General features: G+C 43.4%; 1 protein-coding gene across 1 annotated transcript in view; it reads right to left on the reverse strand.

Moving 5' to 3' along the window:
• The window catches only part of gsk3ba (glycogen synthase kinase 3 beta, genome duplicate a), a 220,351-nt gene that overhangs the window by 97,626 nt on the left and 106,126 nt on the right, over positions 1-16,599 (reverse strand). The window contains exon 3 of the mRNA XM_070893571.1: positions 11,082-11,165. Coding sequence (XP_070749672.1) covers positions 11,082-11,165 — 84 coding nt within the window. The remainder of the gene's footprint in view (positions 1-11,081; positions 11,166-16,599) is intronic.

Genomic DNA, 16,599 nt, shown 5'->3' on the forward strand with positions numbered 1-16,599 from the left:
GGGGGGCGGGGAGGGGAGGGAAGTCATTACATTCTACAATAAATCCTTAGTTATACTTATACAAATAATTCCAACCTGAATAAAAATTTATAAGCAAAGAAAAGATTAAATAAACCATGTTCCTACCTGTGTGAAAGTGCTTCAGGCAGGGAGAAGGCTGCAGGAAACCTCAAGTTGAGGCAGCCGTTCCCGAGGGCAGCGGGGGGGGGTGGGGGGGGAGGAGGCAGTGAGGGCCCGACTGACCGATGGCAGGGAGGAGGCAGCCGTTCCCGACGGCAACAGCGGGGGGGGGGGGGGGGGGGAGGAGGCAGTGAGAAGGCTGCAGGAAGCCTCAGAAGTTGAGGCAGCCATTCCTGACGGCAGGGGGGGTCGGGCCCGTCGGGAAACGGCTGCCTCAACTTCTGAGGCTTCCTGCAGCCTTCTCACTGCTGCAAGAAGCCTCAGTGCTGATCATGGAAGGGCAATGTGGTTTTATTAAAAAAATTTTAAAAATTGAACAGCTACAAAGAACTACAAAAATGGCCGAGTGCCAATGTTTCCTTCACACTGCGCGTGCGCGAACGCTCCAACACGCAGGGTTGCCTGCACGAAAAAAAACTCATTTAAATGGTACCCGCCCCCTCCTACTTACAAAATCGGCGCGAGTGGTAGGCTCCGCCCCCTGGGCGCCGCGCCAGGCAGACATCGAGCTGCAAAGCGCTCGAGAATAGCGCGTTTTTTTTCAGGCGCCCTTTTTGGCGCGAAAAACAGGCGCCCAGCTCGGAGGGGCGCCTGTTTTGCCGCGTGTGGAAACTTGGGGCCATTAAGAGGGGGGGGAAAAGAGAGTACGAGAGGCTAAGGTGATCAAGGGGTATGGAGAGAAAGCAGGAAAGGGGTACTGAGGGAATGATCAGCCGTGATCTTATTGAATGGTGGTGCAGGCTCAAAGGGCCGAATGGCCTATTCCTGCACCTATTTTCTATGTTTCTATACAGGTAGTAGAGTCTAAGGCAGGGCAGAAATGGGTGATATTGCAGGGGCACTCTGTGATGGCAAGCACAGCTCTGGGTCAAATTGGATGCGAGATTCTGAACAGTCTGGTTCAACCCCAGATGTTGGCCAGGGAGAGCAATGGAATCAGTGGCTAAGGAACAAAGTTTGTGGGGGAGGCCATAGACAATCGCTTCGGTCTTCCCAGTGTTTAATTGGAGGAAATTTCAGCTCATCCAAGACTGGATATTGGACAAGAACTCTAATTTGGCAAAACTACTGTGTCGTTAGCAAAGAGAGTAAAGTTACAGCAAGTCATGTGTAGAGAAGATTAAATACGGGTTGATTATTCTAAATAGCTCATCAGAAAATCAGTACAGAATCAGGTAATTCAGCCTCCTAATCCAATCTCACTCCTCATATCCACCTCCGTAACATTGCCTGCCTCAGCTCTTCTGCTGCTGAAACCCTCATTCATGCCTTTGTTACCTCGACTTGACTACTCCAACTCATTCCTGACCGGCCTCCCACAGTCTATACTACGCAAACTTGTCATCCAAAACTCAGCAACCAGTGTCTTAACTCGCACCAAGTCACGATCACCCATCACCCCTGTGCTTTCTGACCTACATTGGCTCGCAATTAAATAACGCCTTGATTTCAAAATCACCCTAGTTTACAAAATAACTACATGGCCTTGCCCCTTCCTATCTGTAATCTTTTTCAGCCTCACAACCCCACAAGATGTCTGCACTTCTCAAATTCTGCCCTCTTGAACATCCCTCATTATAACTGCTCAACCATCGGTGGCTGTGTTGTCAGCTGTTTGGGCCCTAAGCTCTGGAACTCTCCCTAAACCTCTCCACCTCTCCACCTCTCTTTCCTCCTTTAAGACGCTCCTTAAAACCTCTCTTTAACCAAGCTTTTGGTCACTTGCCTTAATTTCTTCTTTTGTGGCTCGGTATCAAATTTATCGGTTTTGTTTTGCAACAGTGCTGTGAAGCGCCTTGGGGCGTTTGTACTACGTTAAAGGCGCTACATAAAAAAAAAAAATTATTCAGTTATTACATCCTTTAATAGCCATTTTTCTCAAAAAAAGGAATTAAATTATTTAAGTAATTCTGCTTCAACAATGGCTTGTGACTTATAATTCTACATTCTAACCACCCTCTATGAAACGGAAGTCTCTTTTCTAGCCTCCCCCTTTAATTTGTTGCCATCTTCAATTTACTGCCTTTGTTACCACTTTGCCATCCAATGGAAACAATCTATCACAATTTACCTTATTATAACCCACCATAATCTTGAAGACTTCTACCAGGTTACCGCTCGCCCCTGCCAATTGCCAGCATATCAGTCTACTCCCAATCAGCAAAGTGATGAAACATGTCGTCGACAGTGCTTTCAAGTGGCACTTGCTCACCAATAACTTGATCAATGTTCAGTTTGGGATCCGCCAGGACCACTCGGCTCCAGACCTCATTACAGCCTTGATCCAAACATGGACAAAAGAGCTGAATTCCAGGTGAGGGGAGCATGACTACCCTGATATCAAGGCAGCATTTGACCGAGTGTGGCACCAAGGAGGCATAGTAAGATTGAAGTCAATAGGAAACTCTCAAGGAGACCCATCATCTCAGTCCCAGGACACAGCTGCAGGAGTTCCTCATGGCATTGCCCGAGGCCCAACCATCTTCAGATGCTTCATCAATATGGAACATGCTGGGCCATGAGGTTACAGATTGCGATGGAATATAATTCTGCTACTGCTGATGGCCCACAGCACCTTGTGGATGCCCAGTTTTGAGCTGCTAAATCGGTTCGCAATCTATCCCATTTAGCACGGTGGTAGTGCCACACAAGAGGGTGTATTCAGTGTGAAGACGGGACTTCGTCTCAAGGACAGTGTGTTGGTCAGTCCTACCAATATGGTCATTTGCAACATTTAGATTTATGAGGACAATGTCAAGTAGGTTTTTCCCTCATGTTGGTTCTCTCACCACCTGCCGCAGGCCCAGTCTAGCACCCATGTCCTTCAGGACTTGGCCAACTCGGTCAGTCGTGGAGTTACTCCTGGTAATGGACATCAAAGTCCCCCAACTCAGAGTACATTCTGTGCCCTTGCTACCATCAATGCTTCTTCCAAGTGGTGTTCAACATTGAGAGGGTGCAGTAGGTGGCAATCTCTGCTGATAGAAACATAGAAACATAGAAAATAGGTGCAGGAGTGGGACATTCGGCCCTTTTAGCCTGCACCGCCATTCAATGAGTTCATGGCTGAACATGCAACTTCAGTACCCCATTCCTGCTTTCTCGCCATACCCCTTGATCCCCCTAGTAGTAAGGACTACATCTAACTCCTTTTTGAATATATTTAGTGAATTGGCCTCAACAACTTTCTGTGGTAGAGAATTCCACAGGTTCACCACTCTCTGGGTGAAGAAGTTTCTCCTCATCTCGGTCCTAAATGGCTTACCTCTTATATCCTTAGACTGTGACTCCTGGTTCTGGACTTCCTCAACATTGGGAACATTCTTCCTGCATCTAACCTGTCTGAACCCATCAGAATTTTAAACGTTTCTATGAGGTCCCCTCTCATTCTTCTGAACTCCAGTGAATACAAGCCCAGTTGATCCAGTCTTTCTTGATAGGTCAGTCCCGCCATCCCGGAAATCAGTCTGGTGAACCTTCGCTGCACTCCCTCAATAGCAAGAATGTCCTTCCTCAAGTTAGGAGACCAAAACTGTACACAATACTCCAGGTGTGGCCTCACCAAGGCCCTGTACAACTGTAGCAACACCTCCCTGCCCCTGTACTCAAATCCCCTCGCTATGAAGGCCAACATGCCATTTGCTTTCTTAACCGCCTGCTGTACCTGCATGACAACCTTCAATGACTGATGTACCATGACACCCAGGTCTCGTTGCACCACCCCTTTTCCTAATCTGTCACCATTCAGATAATAGTCTCTCTCTCTCTTTTTACCACCAAAGTGGATAACCTCACATTTATTCACATTATACTTCATCTGCCATGCAGTTGCCCACTCACCTAACCTATCCAAGTCACTCTGCAGCTTCATAGCATCCTCCTCGCAGCTCACACTGCCACCCAACTTAGTGTCATCCGCAAATTTGGAGATACTACATTTAATCCCCTCGTCTAAATCATTAATGTACAGTGTAAACAGCTGGGGCCCCAGCACAGAACCTTGCGGTACCCCACTAGTCACTGCCTGCCATTCTGAAAAGTACCCATTTACTCCTACTCTTTGCTTCCTGTCTGACAACCAGTTCTCAATCCATGTCAGCACACTACCCCCAATCCCATGTGCTTTAACTTTGCACATTAATCTCTTGTGTGGGACCTTGTCGAAAGCCTTCTGAAAGTCCAAATACACCACATCAACTGGTTCTCCCTTGTCCACTCTAATGGAAACATCCTCAAAAAATTCCAGAAGATTTGTCAAGCATGATTTCCCTTTCACAAATCCATGCTGACTTGGACCTATCATATCACCTCTTTCCAAATGCGCTGCTATGACATCCTTAATAATTGATTCCATCATTTTACCCACTACTGAGGTCAGGTTGACCGGTCTATAATTCCCTGTTTTCTCTCTCCCTCCTTTTTTAAAAAGTGGGGTTACATTGGCTACCCTCCACTCGATAAGAACTGATCCAGAGTCAATGGAATGTTGGAAAATGACTGTCAATGCATCTGCTATTTCCAAGGCCACCTCCTTAAGTACTCTGGGATGCAGTCCATCAGGCCCTGGGGATTTATTGGCCTTCAATCCCATCAATTTCCCCAACACAATTTCCCGACCAATAAGGATTTCCCTCAGTTCCTCCTCCTTACTAGACCCTCTGACCCCTTTTATATCCGGAAGGTTGTTTGTGTCCTCCTTAGTGAATACCGAACCAAAGTACTTGTTCAATTGGTCCGCCATTTCTTTGTTCCCCGTTATGACTTCCCCTGATTCTGACTGCAGGGGACCCAAGTTTGTCTTTACTAACCTTTTTCTTTCCTAACCTTTTTCTCTTTACATATCTTTAGAAACTTTTGCAATCCGTCTTAATGTTCCCTGCAAGCTTCTTCGAGTACTCCATTTTCCCTGCCCTAATCAAACCCTTTGTCCTCCTCTGCTGAGTTCTAAATTTTTCCCAGTCCCCAGGTTCGCTGCTATTTCTGGCCAATTTGTATGCCACTTCCTTGGCTTTAATACTATCCCTGATTTCCCTTGATAGCCATGATTGAGCCACCTTCCCTTTTTTATTTTTACGCCAGACAGGAATGTACAATTGTTGTAGTTCATCCATGCAGTCTCTAAATGTCTGCCATTGCCCATCCACAGTCAACCCCTTAAGTATCATTCGCCAATCTATCCTAGCCAATTCACGCCTCATACCTTCAAAGTTACTCTTCTTTAAGTTCTGGACCATGGTCTCTGAATTAACTGTTTCATTCTCCATCCTAATGCAGAATTCCACCATATTATGGTCACTCTTCCCCAAGGGGCCTCACACAACGAGATCGCTAATTAATCCTCTCATTACATAACACCCAGTCTAAGATGGCCTCCCCTCTAGTTGGTTCCTCGACATATTGGTCTAGAAAACCATCCCTTATGCACTCCAGGAAATCCTCCTCCACCGTATTGCTTCCAGTTTGGTTAGCCCAATCTATGTGCATATTAAAGTCACCCATTATAACTGCTGCACCTTTATTGCATGCACCCCTAATTTCCTGTTTGATGCCCTCACCAACATCACTACTACTGTTTGGAGGTCTGTACACAACTCCCACTAACGTCTTTTGCCCAGGATATACCCAGGGATGGTGATGGAAGAGTCTGGGTCCTTGGCTGAAAGGTATGATTCTGTGAGCAAGACTATTTCAGGCTGTTGCTTGACTAATCTATGGGACAACTGTCCCAATTTTGGCACAAATCCCCAGATGTTAGTGAGGAGGACTTTGCAGGGTTGACTGCGCTGGGGGTGCCTTTGTCACGTCTGAATCTGGTGCCTAGGTCGATGCCAGGTAGTCCTTCCAGTTTTATTCTCATTATTCGTCATAGCAGTTTGATACAATTTAGTGGCTTGCTCGGCCATTTCAGAGGACAGTTAAGTGCCATTGCTGTGGGCCTGCAGCCACAGACCAGCCAAGGATTTCCTTCCCTAAAAAAGGACATGTGAACCAGGTGTTTTTTTTAAAAAAAACGACAATGATAGTTTCAAGATCACCATTATTGATACGAGCTTTTTATTCCAAATATATTTAATGAACTGAATTTAAATTCCCCAGCTGTCATGGTGAGATTTGAACTCCTGTCTCTGGATCATTAGTCCAGGCCTCTGGCTTACCAGTCCAGTAACATAACCACCATACCCATTTCTATATTGTTCCCATAATTCCCAAGTACAGATAATTTATGTATATAATAAATAAGAGGAGCTCCAACACAGAATCTAAAATACAACACCGTCTTTAGTCTAAAAAACTTCCGTTTGTCTCTACTCGGCTTTCTGCCCTTCAAGCATGTCTACCCAGGTGGTCATATTCCTCATAATTCCATGCATCATTGTATAGTACTTCAAATACTTTTAGAAAATCCATATAAACCCCATCCACTGCATTTCCTTTATCTTTGATCTCTCCTATTTCTTCAAAGAATTCCAAAATGTTGCTCAAGCATGATCCTTGCATTAGAAATCCATGCTGACTAGCTACGATGAACTGTTTCTCAAAGTGCTTAGTAATTTAATTCTTGTATTATCGACACGAGTAGTTATCCAACTCCTATAGTTTCTTCACTTCCCCCAGTCCTTTTTGAAAAAGGTCAACCCTCTAATCCTCTGGCACAATTTCCCTTTCATCACTTGAATTGCCACCCTCCAAATCACTGCCACCATCTATCATTCTATACATACAGCAGTTTAAAACATTTAGCCATTGTCTGGATAAATCTATCGATAGTTAAAAAATCATCATGGGCAATCCCTTGAAATCGAGGAAGACTTGCTTCCACTCAGTTCTTAGGTGACTGAACAGTCCAATATGGGAATTACAGTCTCTGTCACAGGTGGGACAGACAGTCGTTGAAGGAAAGGGTAGGTGGGAAGTTTGGTTTGCTGCACGCTCCTTCCACTGCCTGCGCTTGTTTTCTGCATGCTCTCGGCGACGAGACTCTAGATGCTCAGCGCTCTCCCGGATGCACTTCCTCCACTTAGGGCGGTCTTTGGCCAGGAACTCCCAGGTGTCGGTGGGGATATTGCATTTTATCAAAGAGGCTTTGAGGGAGTCCTTGAAACGTTTCCTCTGCCCACCCGGGGCTCGCTTGCCATGTAGGAGTTCCGAGTAGAGCGTTTGCTTTGGGAGTCTTGTGTTGGGCTTACAAACAATGTGGCCACTCAACGAAGCTGGTCGAGTGTGGTCAGTGCTTCGATGCTGGCCTGATTGAGGATGCCAATGTTGGTGAGTCTGCCCTCCCAGGGGATTTGCAGAATCTTGGAGACATCGTTGGTGATATTTCTCCAGCAATGAGGTGTCTACTGTAGGAGGGCGGTGTCACTACAGTCCTGTAGACCATAAGCTTGGTGCCAGATTTGAGGGCCTGATCTTCGAGCACTCTCCTCCACAGGCGGCTGAAGGCTGCACTGACATACTGGAGGCGGTGTTGAACGTCATCGTTAATGTCTGCCCTTGTTGATAATAGGCTCCTAAGGTATGGAAAGTGGTCCACTTTGTCCAGGGCCGTGCCGTGAATTTTGATGGCTGGAGGGCAGTGCTGTGTGGCGGGGTCAGGTTGGTGGAGACCCTTTGTCTTACGGATGTTTAGTGCAAGGCCCATGTTTTCGTACGCGTCAGTGAAGATGTTGACTATGTCTTGGAGTTTAGTCTCTGAATGTGCGCAGACGCAAGCATCATCCATGTACTATAGCTCGACGACAGAGGTTGGGACGGTCTTGGATCTGGCCTGGAGACGAGGAGGGTTGAACATGTTCCCACTGGTTCTGTAGTTTAGTTCCACTCCAGCGGGGAGCTTGTTGAGTGTGAGGTGGAGCATCACAGCGAGGAAGATCGAGAAGAGGGTTGGCGCGATGACGTAGCCCTGCTTGACCCCGGTCCGACGTGGATTGGGTCTGTGATGGATCTGTTGGTCAGGATCACAGCTTGCATGCTGTCATGAAGCAGGCGGAGGATGGCAGCCGAAACGGAGGAGGACGCTCCATAGTCCCTCGCGGTTGACTGCGTCAAAGGCCTTTGTAAGCTCAAAGGCGGCCATGTACAAGGGTTGGTGCTATTCCCTGCATTTTTCTTCCAGTTGTTGCGCCGTAAAGATCATGTCCGTTGTACCCAGTGGTGGACGAAATCCGCACTGTGACTCTAGGGGGGGGCTCCTCAGCCACAGGGTGAAGACGGTTGAGGAGGACTCTAGCAATGACTGTGGCGCACTGGTTCCTGGATACTGCACCGGCATAATTGCCCAGGAACTTCGACGCCTCGATGTCAACATCGCCGCCCTAAGCAAGACTCGGTGGGCAGGGAAAGGCCAGCTCAAGGAACAAGGTGGAGGTTACACCTTCTTTTGGAAAGGCAAACCAGAGGAAGAACACTGCCTCCACGGAGCCCATTTCGCTATCAAGAACGAGCTGGTCGACCGTCTCAGAAACTCCCAGAGTTAAAAAAAGCCATACATCAATTGTGCAGAAAAAATTGACTGTTGCATACAATTTGCATGTCATGCCTTGAAGTGTATTTGGCTCAAATAACCATATGCCCACAATGTGATCTCGTAGCGTTTGCCATTATTCTGCTTTTGAAACTGACAACTTTGGGATTTGGCACATGCACTGACGCATGTGGAAATCCTGAAGTTGCGGTCTGTCATTAACAGCTCCAAAACTGGCTGCACTGTGCCCCACCGCCACCCCACCCACAAAGTTGGCAATCTGTAATCACCCAAATCAGGGAAACTGACGAAAATGTTGGCCTTTCCGCAGTAAGTACGCAGTTAAATCCCCCACTAAAGGTTAGACCCCGAAGGGTGTGACTGGGGTTTTAACAGTGTCTTGACTGCTAAACAAAGATTAAGGGTCTGAAAAGCTGATTTTAATTTTGTATATTGTGAAACTTCTCTGTTTTAATAAAAATTTAAATTTATGAAACGTTTTTAAAAAATCTACATTTTTTTTAAAAAAGTTTGTCCATCTTTATTTCAGGTTTGCCTTTTCCCCCCCATGAGAGAGCCCCAATCTTTGTTCTAACGTTTTTAAAAAGTTAGAATTTTAAGAGCTTACTCAATTCCTTGTTCGCTGTCTGAGAATTCTGCGTTTTGATTGGCTGCTTAAACAACTCATTGACGTCACAGCAGTTCGCACAAGGGGACCCCCACGATACTTCACTGATTTGTATTGAAGGTCAGAAATCCTGAAATTCTCAACAAGGAATTGCGAGATTCTTGTGCAAAGCATATTTTGGGGCCTTTGCTTTGCCGGTGACCGGACATTGCAGGCCATGATGTTAAATTGACCATGCTGATCCACAATATTAAATAAATCGCCAAATGGTACAAAACCAAATTACTCATTTTATTCCCAATTACCAAAATAGGAACCTTTTTTTTTATACATTAGAAAGGTTGACTTTAGTAGCAAGGAATCTTGCATTTTAACCTGATCCTTCCACTCCACTGTGCATTGGAATTCTAGATTACAGCACCACAAGTACACCTACATGAGATTATTATTTTACAACTAAAATATCAAAATAGCTTAAAACAAGGCAGAATTTTTAAAAGTCAGTTTTCCCAAGTAGTTTGTTTTCTGAATAAATGTCTAAATCTCAATTTAAAAAAAAATGCTTAATGGATCAACCAAGACCACTGCACCCATGAAAATATCTATGGTAGTCCAAAATTTCAAACAATGGTATTCAAAATTTCAATGTGCTTTTGTAAACCTGTGAATATGTTATAGGAATAAAGTTTATTAATTAACTACAACCATAAGCATATACAAGGTGGTACATTGGCTTAGACCAGTGTTGTTCGCTACATTAGCCTCTTGTCACGTGGCTAATTGGGAAACCGGCTGTGGCTAAATGCACACTTGATTGGTAAATAAAAATCAAGTAATGGACACTGTTGCAATTGTGTGATCTCAATACTGATTAGCACAGCATATGCATTTGCACTGTAACCTTTTTGTGCATTTGTTGGTAAATTAGTAAGCCAAAAGGCAGAGTGTCCGAGCGTTTTATGATCGTTGTGAGCACATTTAGCTGTAATTGTGCGAGTGGGTGGAAGACGTTTTCTACTAAAATCAATGCATGTGGCTAAACAGCATCACTGTAGCCACATTTGTGTTTAGTTAGCAATTTCTATTGAACAATACTGGATTTACCTTTTAGATACAATAGCATATTAGCAAGCTTCAAGTGTGTGGCAAAAACTTCTCAAAAGTGCTGCACTGAAATGCAGTAACTTATGTAAACAAATGTAGTTTTCATTTTGAACACAGCAAGATCCCACAAACATCAATATCCATTCATCTATTTGGTACTTTTCTTTTTGCAGGTGTTGTTTGCAGAGAAATGTTGGCCAGTATGCCACAAGAACTTGCTATTCCTTTTGGAATAGTGCCACAGGATTATTAAGATTCATTGGTACAGGTGGATCAGGTCTCAGATTCCCATATTCTCCAAAGAACAGCACCTTCAGTGCAGTACTGAAGTACTGTTACATTGCTGGAGTGTCAGCCAAGAATGCCAATGGAGCCAAGCTGAAAATTGACCCCAAGATAAGCTAATTTTGTAAAGTCCATTAAGTATATTGTAATATAAAAAATATTGCTGTACCCTCATCTATGAAAGCTGCCTTTACATTCATAACCAGTCTTAATATAATACTAGAAAAATGGATAATTCCCAAGACAACCCAAAAGAAAAAGTTTAGGCAAGTCTTAGAATACTGAGGATTTAGGTGACAGAGCTCAGCTTTGTGTGCACCTGTAAAATTAAATAGAAAAGCTTGATTCAAATATTAAATTTGACAAATAAAAAGACACTGAAAAGTATGGACACGACATTTTGGACAGACATATATATACCTTTTCTCCACTTGAGTAAAAGAAGTATCGTAATCGGACGATATTACAATGATCCAGTTTTCGCATTATCTGCAGCTCACGATTCTGTAAAAATAAAAATCAGCAATTGTTTATCTGTATATTAACTAGCACCCAATCTTGATTGTTAAGTATGCACTAGACCAATATTACTGCCAACGAAGCTACTTAAAATAGGACCAGATTGAAGCCACAGAGGGTGCCCCATCCTGTTGAACTTGCTCCAATCACTGATCACTGACAACTTGCATTTATATAGAAACAGACTGGAAACGATACCATGTAGAGACAGATTAGGAGGTGACCAAAAGCTGTATCAAAAAGGTGGGATTGGTGGCTTTCAAACGAGTTGGAAGATGTAGAGTATTAGCGAGGGAGATTGAGAGATTAAGACAGAAATGGCTATAGGTTCTGCCAAAACAGTGGGATGCAGGGAGCATTGCATGCACAATAGGTTAGAGTCAAAGGTTTCAAGACTGTTGGGGGGAGGCGGGGGTGGGAAAGAGAGGGGAAGAACAAGTCTGGAGGAGGTTGCAGAAGTAGGAAGAGTTTGAAGAGGAGAAGATTAAATTTAATATTTTGGGAGTCAAGCAGCCAGTGTAGGTCAGTAAATATAGGAGTGATGTGTGAACAAGATTCTGTGCAGGACAGGATATAGACAGCTGTATTTTAGAAAAGTTGGAATTTGGGAGGCTGGAAAAAGAGCATTGGAGTATCGGGTCTAGAGGTGACAAAATCATAGATAAGGTTTTCAGAAGGGATGGGCTGAGACAGGTGGAGAGACAGTTGTGCTTTTGGATATTGCACTAGATACTCTATTCGGGTTTGGTGTTACTGACTGCTCCCATAAGCAGCCCTCATGTCTGCCATGATCTGGATATCTAGGTAAATAGCGTGGCCCAAGGATCAAACAGAATTCTTGGCACTGTACTTCAGCCTACTGGAATGCATCATGGACTGCCATGTGATCCTTCTCTTTCTGGTAGGCAGTTAGAATATACACTCCCATCAGGCCAAAAGTCCAGATTATAAATCAATAGACACAGTTTGGTCAAATGACGGACAATGAACAGAAATCAATGCTATACTATATGGGGCTGATTTTTTCCCGTCTCCATCCTCCTTGCTATATTAAAATGTTCCCCCCCCCAAGTTACTTTTCAAATAGGAAAGAAGCTTTGAGATAGAGAGAGAAAAACACTTTATAAAAAAAAGAGATCAAAAATTTAAATTAAAAAACAAAGAAAAGTAGTGGCTCAGAAATCCCGACCTCCCCAGGTCGTACGGAGTGTGTATGGACCCGGGAAGGCATCGCAAAAGCCGATTTTCAGCGCACAATGCACATGCACTGAAAACTGGCTTTTCCAATCTGTCAAGTTTCTGGCTTGGCAGATACTCCATATCTCGGGAGCGAGGACATTCGCATGGGCAACATTGCGGTATTTACCCATATCGTGCCCAGCAAATGTCCTGAAAACTCTTGCACCTGATAAAAGCAGGTGCATAGCCGACTGTTACAGGCGCAAGAGTCTTAAAACCCACAAAAACATCATAAAATAAAATTTAAAAAAAACATTTTATTGTTACAAACCCTCCCCACTACAGTAAATTTATTTTAAACCATAATTTAAATAAATTATTATTTTTTTTAAATCTGGAATTTTTTTTAATGACATAACTTTAATTTAAATTAATGTTAAATTATGTGGTGTATTTTTTCTAATTTTTTTAATTAGTGTTTTGGGTGTTGCGGGGGGGGGGGGGGTGTTTCTCAATCATAATAATGGGAACTCCAACTTACGGAGTTCCCATTATTATGAATGAAAAAATACTTTACCTGGATTGGCTGCCCAGAGCCACGTGACTGCAGCTCCGCGGATGTCCTGATGTGCACGCGCTCAGACGCGCAGTGAGTGAAGGCCTCAGGACCGGGATCACTCGTGGGCGCAGCCAACTGGGATTTCTAGGCCATTAAGGGTTAATGTTCCCAAAAATTGAAATCAGAATTGAATAGTACATGTGTGAATGCACAAAGCATTCAGAATAAAATGAGAGAGTTCAGAGCATTATTAACAATAAAGAGATATGATATAGTAGCTACAATCGTGCCTTGCAATAGGATTAAAAGCAATATTCCTGGTTATGACATTTCCAGGAAAGATAGGGTGCAAAAAAGAGGGCAGGTTTACAGTATGAGTTAAAGGTTCTATCACTATGCTGGAACACAAGGATGTCCTCCACAGTCTCTTAAATCTTAGACTGCTTGTCCAACATCCAGTAATGAATGAATAGAAAGTTCCTCCAACTAAATATTGGGAAGACCAAAGCTATCGTCTTCGGTACCCACCACAAACTCCGTTCCCTAACCACCGACTCCAACCCTCTCCTTGCCAACTGTCTGAGGCTGAATCAGACCATTTGCAATCTTGATGTTGCACTTGACTCCAAGATGAGCTTCCAGCTACATATCCGTGCCATCACCAAGACTGCGTGCTTCCACATCCATATCACCCGACTCCACATCTGCCTCACCTCATCTACTCTTTAAAACCTACTTCTTTATCCAAGCTTTTGGTTATCTGTCCTAATATCTCTGGGAAACACTGAGAATGTATCTGGTTTTGCTTCCTAGATTCATATGCTTCTAGTCCAACAAGGAAAGTATTATCAGTTGTTTTAATTCTGAGAAAGAGAGGACGATAAGACGAAGACAACAACTGGGAAAGAGTGACCAACAATAAATGTTCAATGAAAGCATAGAAGAGGATAAGAATCAAAAGTAAGGGCAATGGACTACAAAAAGGCAAAGTTCAGTAGATAAGAAATGATCTGGCCCAAATGAACCAGGGGGGGGGGGGGAAGGAAGAGAAACAACAGGTTTATGGATCAGCAATGGGAAATCTTCAAAAATACAAAATCACGACAGTGCAAAATATATTCCTATATGGACAAAATAAGAGAGCTCTTTGGATAAATAAAGAGCCGAAAAATAAAGCTTATAAAGGGAGGCAAATGATAGGACTAACAGTACAGAAAAAAAAATGAATATAGTGTAGTGGGGAGGTGAAAAGGGAGATTAGATGGGCTAATAAGGTTTGTGAAAAAGGTCAGCAGGTAATATAAAAGGAAATATTAAGGATTTTTGTAAACATATCAAATAGTAAAAGAATAGTTAGTGGGTAGGACCACTCAGGAATGAAGGAGGAATCTAACTATGGAGAACAAAGGTATGGTGAAGATCGTATAATATTTTGAAGCAATTTTTACAAATGACGACTGAAGTGAGAATGTAATTTATTACAAAAAGAAAAAGAAACTAGATAACTAAAAAGGAATTGGTTCTGAAAAATCTCATGAATAAGTCACTGAGACCTATTGACATACACTCTAGCCTGTTGAGATGTCAGAGAATAGAGAAGCTCTAACCATGATTTTTCACTACGGTCAGGCAGAGTCAGCATGGATTTGAGGGGAAAGTCATGTTTGACAAATTTGCTGGAGTTCTTTGAGGATGTAACCAACAGGGTGGATAAAGGGGAACCAGTGGATGTGGTGTATTTGTACTTCCAGAAGGCATTTGACAAGGTGCCTCATAAAATGTTATTGCACAAGATAAAAGTTCACGGGGTTGGGAGTAATATATTAGCACGGATAGAGGATTGGCTAACTACCAGAAAAGAGAGTCGGAATAAATGGTTCATTCTCTGGTTGGCAACCAGTAACAAATGGGGTGCCGCAGGGATCAGTGCTGGGACCCTAACTATTTACAATCTATATTAACGACTTGGAAGAAGGGGCTGAGTGTAACGTAGCCAAGTTTGCTGACGCTACAAAGATGGGAGGAAAAGCAATGTGAGGTGGACACAAAATCTGCAAAAGGACATAGACAGGCTAAGTGAGTGGGCAAAAATTGGGCAGATGAGTATAATGTTGGAAAGTGTGAGGTCATGCACTTGGGCAGAAAAAAATCAAAGAGCAAGTTATTATTTAAATGGAGAAAGATTGCAAAGTGTTGCAGTACAGCAGGATCTGGAGTACTTGTGCATGAAACACAAAAAGGATGGTATGTACAGCAAGTGATCAGGAAGGCCAATGGTATTTTGACCTTTATTGTAAAGGGGATGGAGTATAAAAGCAGGGAAGTCTTGCTACAGCTATACAAGTGGAATAGCACACCTGGAATAGTGCGTGCAGTTTTGGTTTCCATATTTACAAAAGGATATACTTGCTTTGGAGGCAGTTCAGAGAAGGTTCACTAAGTTAATTCCGGGGATGAGGGGGTTGACTTATGATGAATGGTTGAGTAGGTTGGGCCTCTATTCATTGGAATTCAGAAGAATGAGAGGTGATCTTATCGAAATGTATAAGATTATGAGGGGGCTTGACAAGGTGGATGCAGAGAGGATGTTTCCACTGATGGGGGAGACTAGAACTAGAGGGCATGATCTTAGAATAAGGGGTCGCCCATTTCAAACAGAGATGAGGAGAAATTTCTTGAGGGTTGTAAATCTGTGGAATTTGCTGCCTCAGAGAGCTGTGAAAGCTGGGACATTGAATAAATTTAAGACAGTTTCTTAAATGATAAGGCGATAAGGCGTTTATGGGGAGCGGAGCCATGATCTTATTGAATGGCGGAGCAGGCTCGAGGGGCTGTATGGCCTACTCCTGTTCCTATTTCTTATAATCTTATGTTCTTAAACATACAAGTTGAGCTATGGGACTGGAATTGCCAATGTAATTTCTGTGCTCAAGAAGGTAATACAATCAATATAATCCATATGGATTTTTAGGTGGTGTTCAATAAGGTGCCTAAAGAAGTTCCATAGAAAAATTTGTATGCATGGTATAAAAGGAAATGTAGCAGTGTGGATAGTTGACAAACAGAAACAAAGAGTTAGGGTTAATGGGTGTTGCTCAGATTGAAGGAGGATTGGAAGTGGTGTAACTCCAGGGCTCGGGTGCTGGGTCCATTTTTGTTCTTGTTATACATGGATGATAATTTAGTTTTGGGCATAGAGTGCATTCTCAAATTGCTGATGAAACATCAGTAGGAGCTTTGGCAAACTTAAGATTTTTAAGACTTGGATAAAATAGTAAAGAACATAAGATAGGAGCAGGAGTAGGCCAGACTCCCCCTCGAACCTTCTCCACCATTCAATATCTTGGCTGATCATCGACCAACTCCACTTTCCCGTCCCATCTCCATATCCCTTGATTCCCCTATAGTCCAAAAAGCTATCTTTCTCAGCCTTGAATATACTCAGACTCAGCATCCACAGCACTTGAGCAGAAAATTCCAAAGATTCACAACCCTCAGTGAAGAAAATCCACCAAATCTCGGTCTTAAATGGCCTACTCCTTATCCTGAGACTATGCCCCCTTGTTCTGGACACTCCAGCCAGTGGAAACAACCTCTCAGCAGCGACCCTCTCAATCCCCTTCAGAATCTTGTATGTTTCAATGAGATCACCTCTCATTCTTCTAAACTCCAGGGAGTATA

This window comes from Pristiophorus japonicus, chromosome 11 (assembly GCF_044704955.1).
Source record: "Pristiophorus japonicus isolate sPriJap1 chromosome 11, sPriJap1.hap1, whole genome shotgun sequence".
NCBI lineage: Eukaryota > Metazoa > Chordata > Chondrichthyes > Pristiophoridae > Pristiophorus > Pristiophorus japonicus.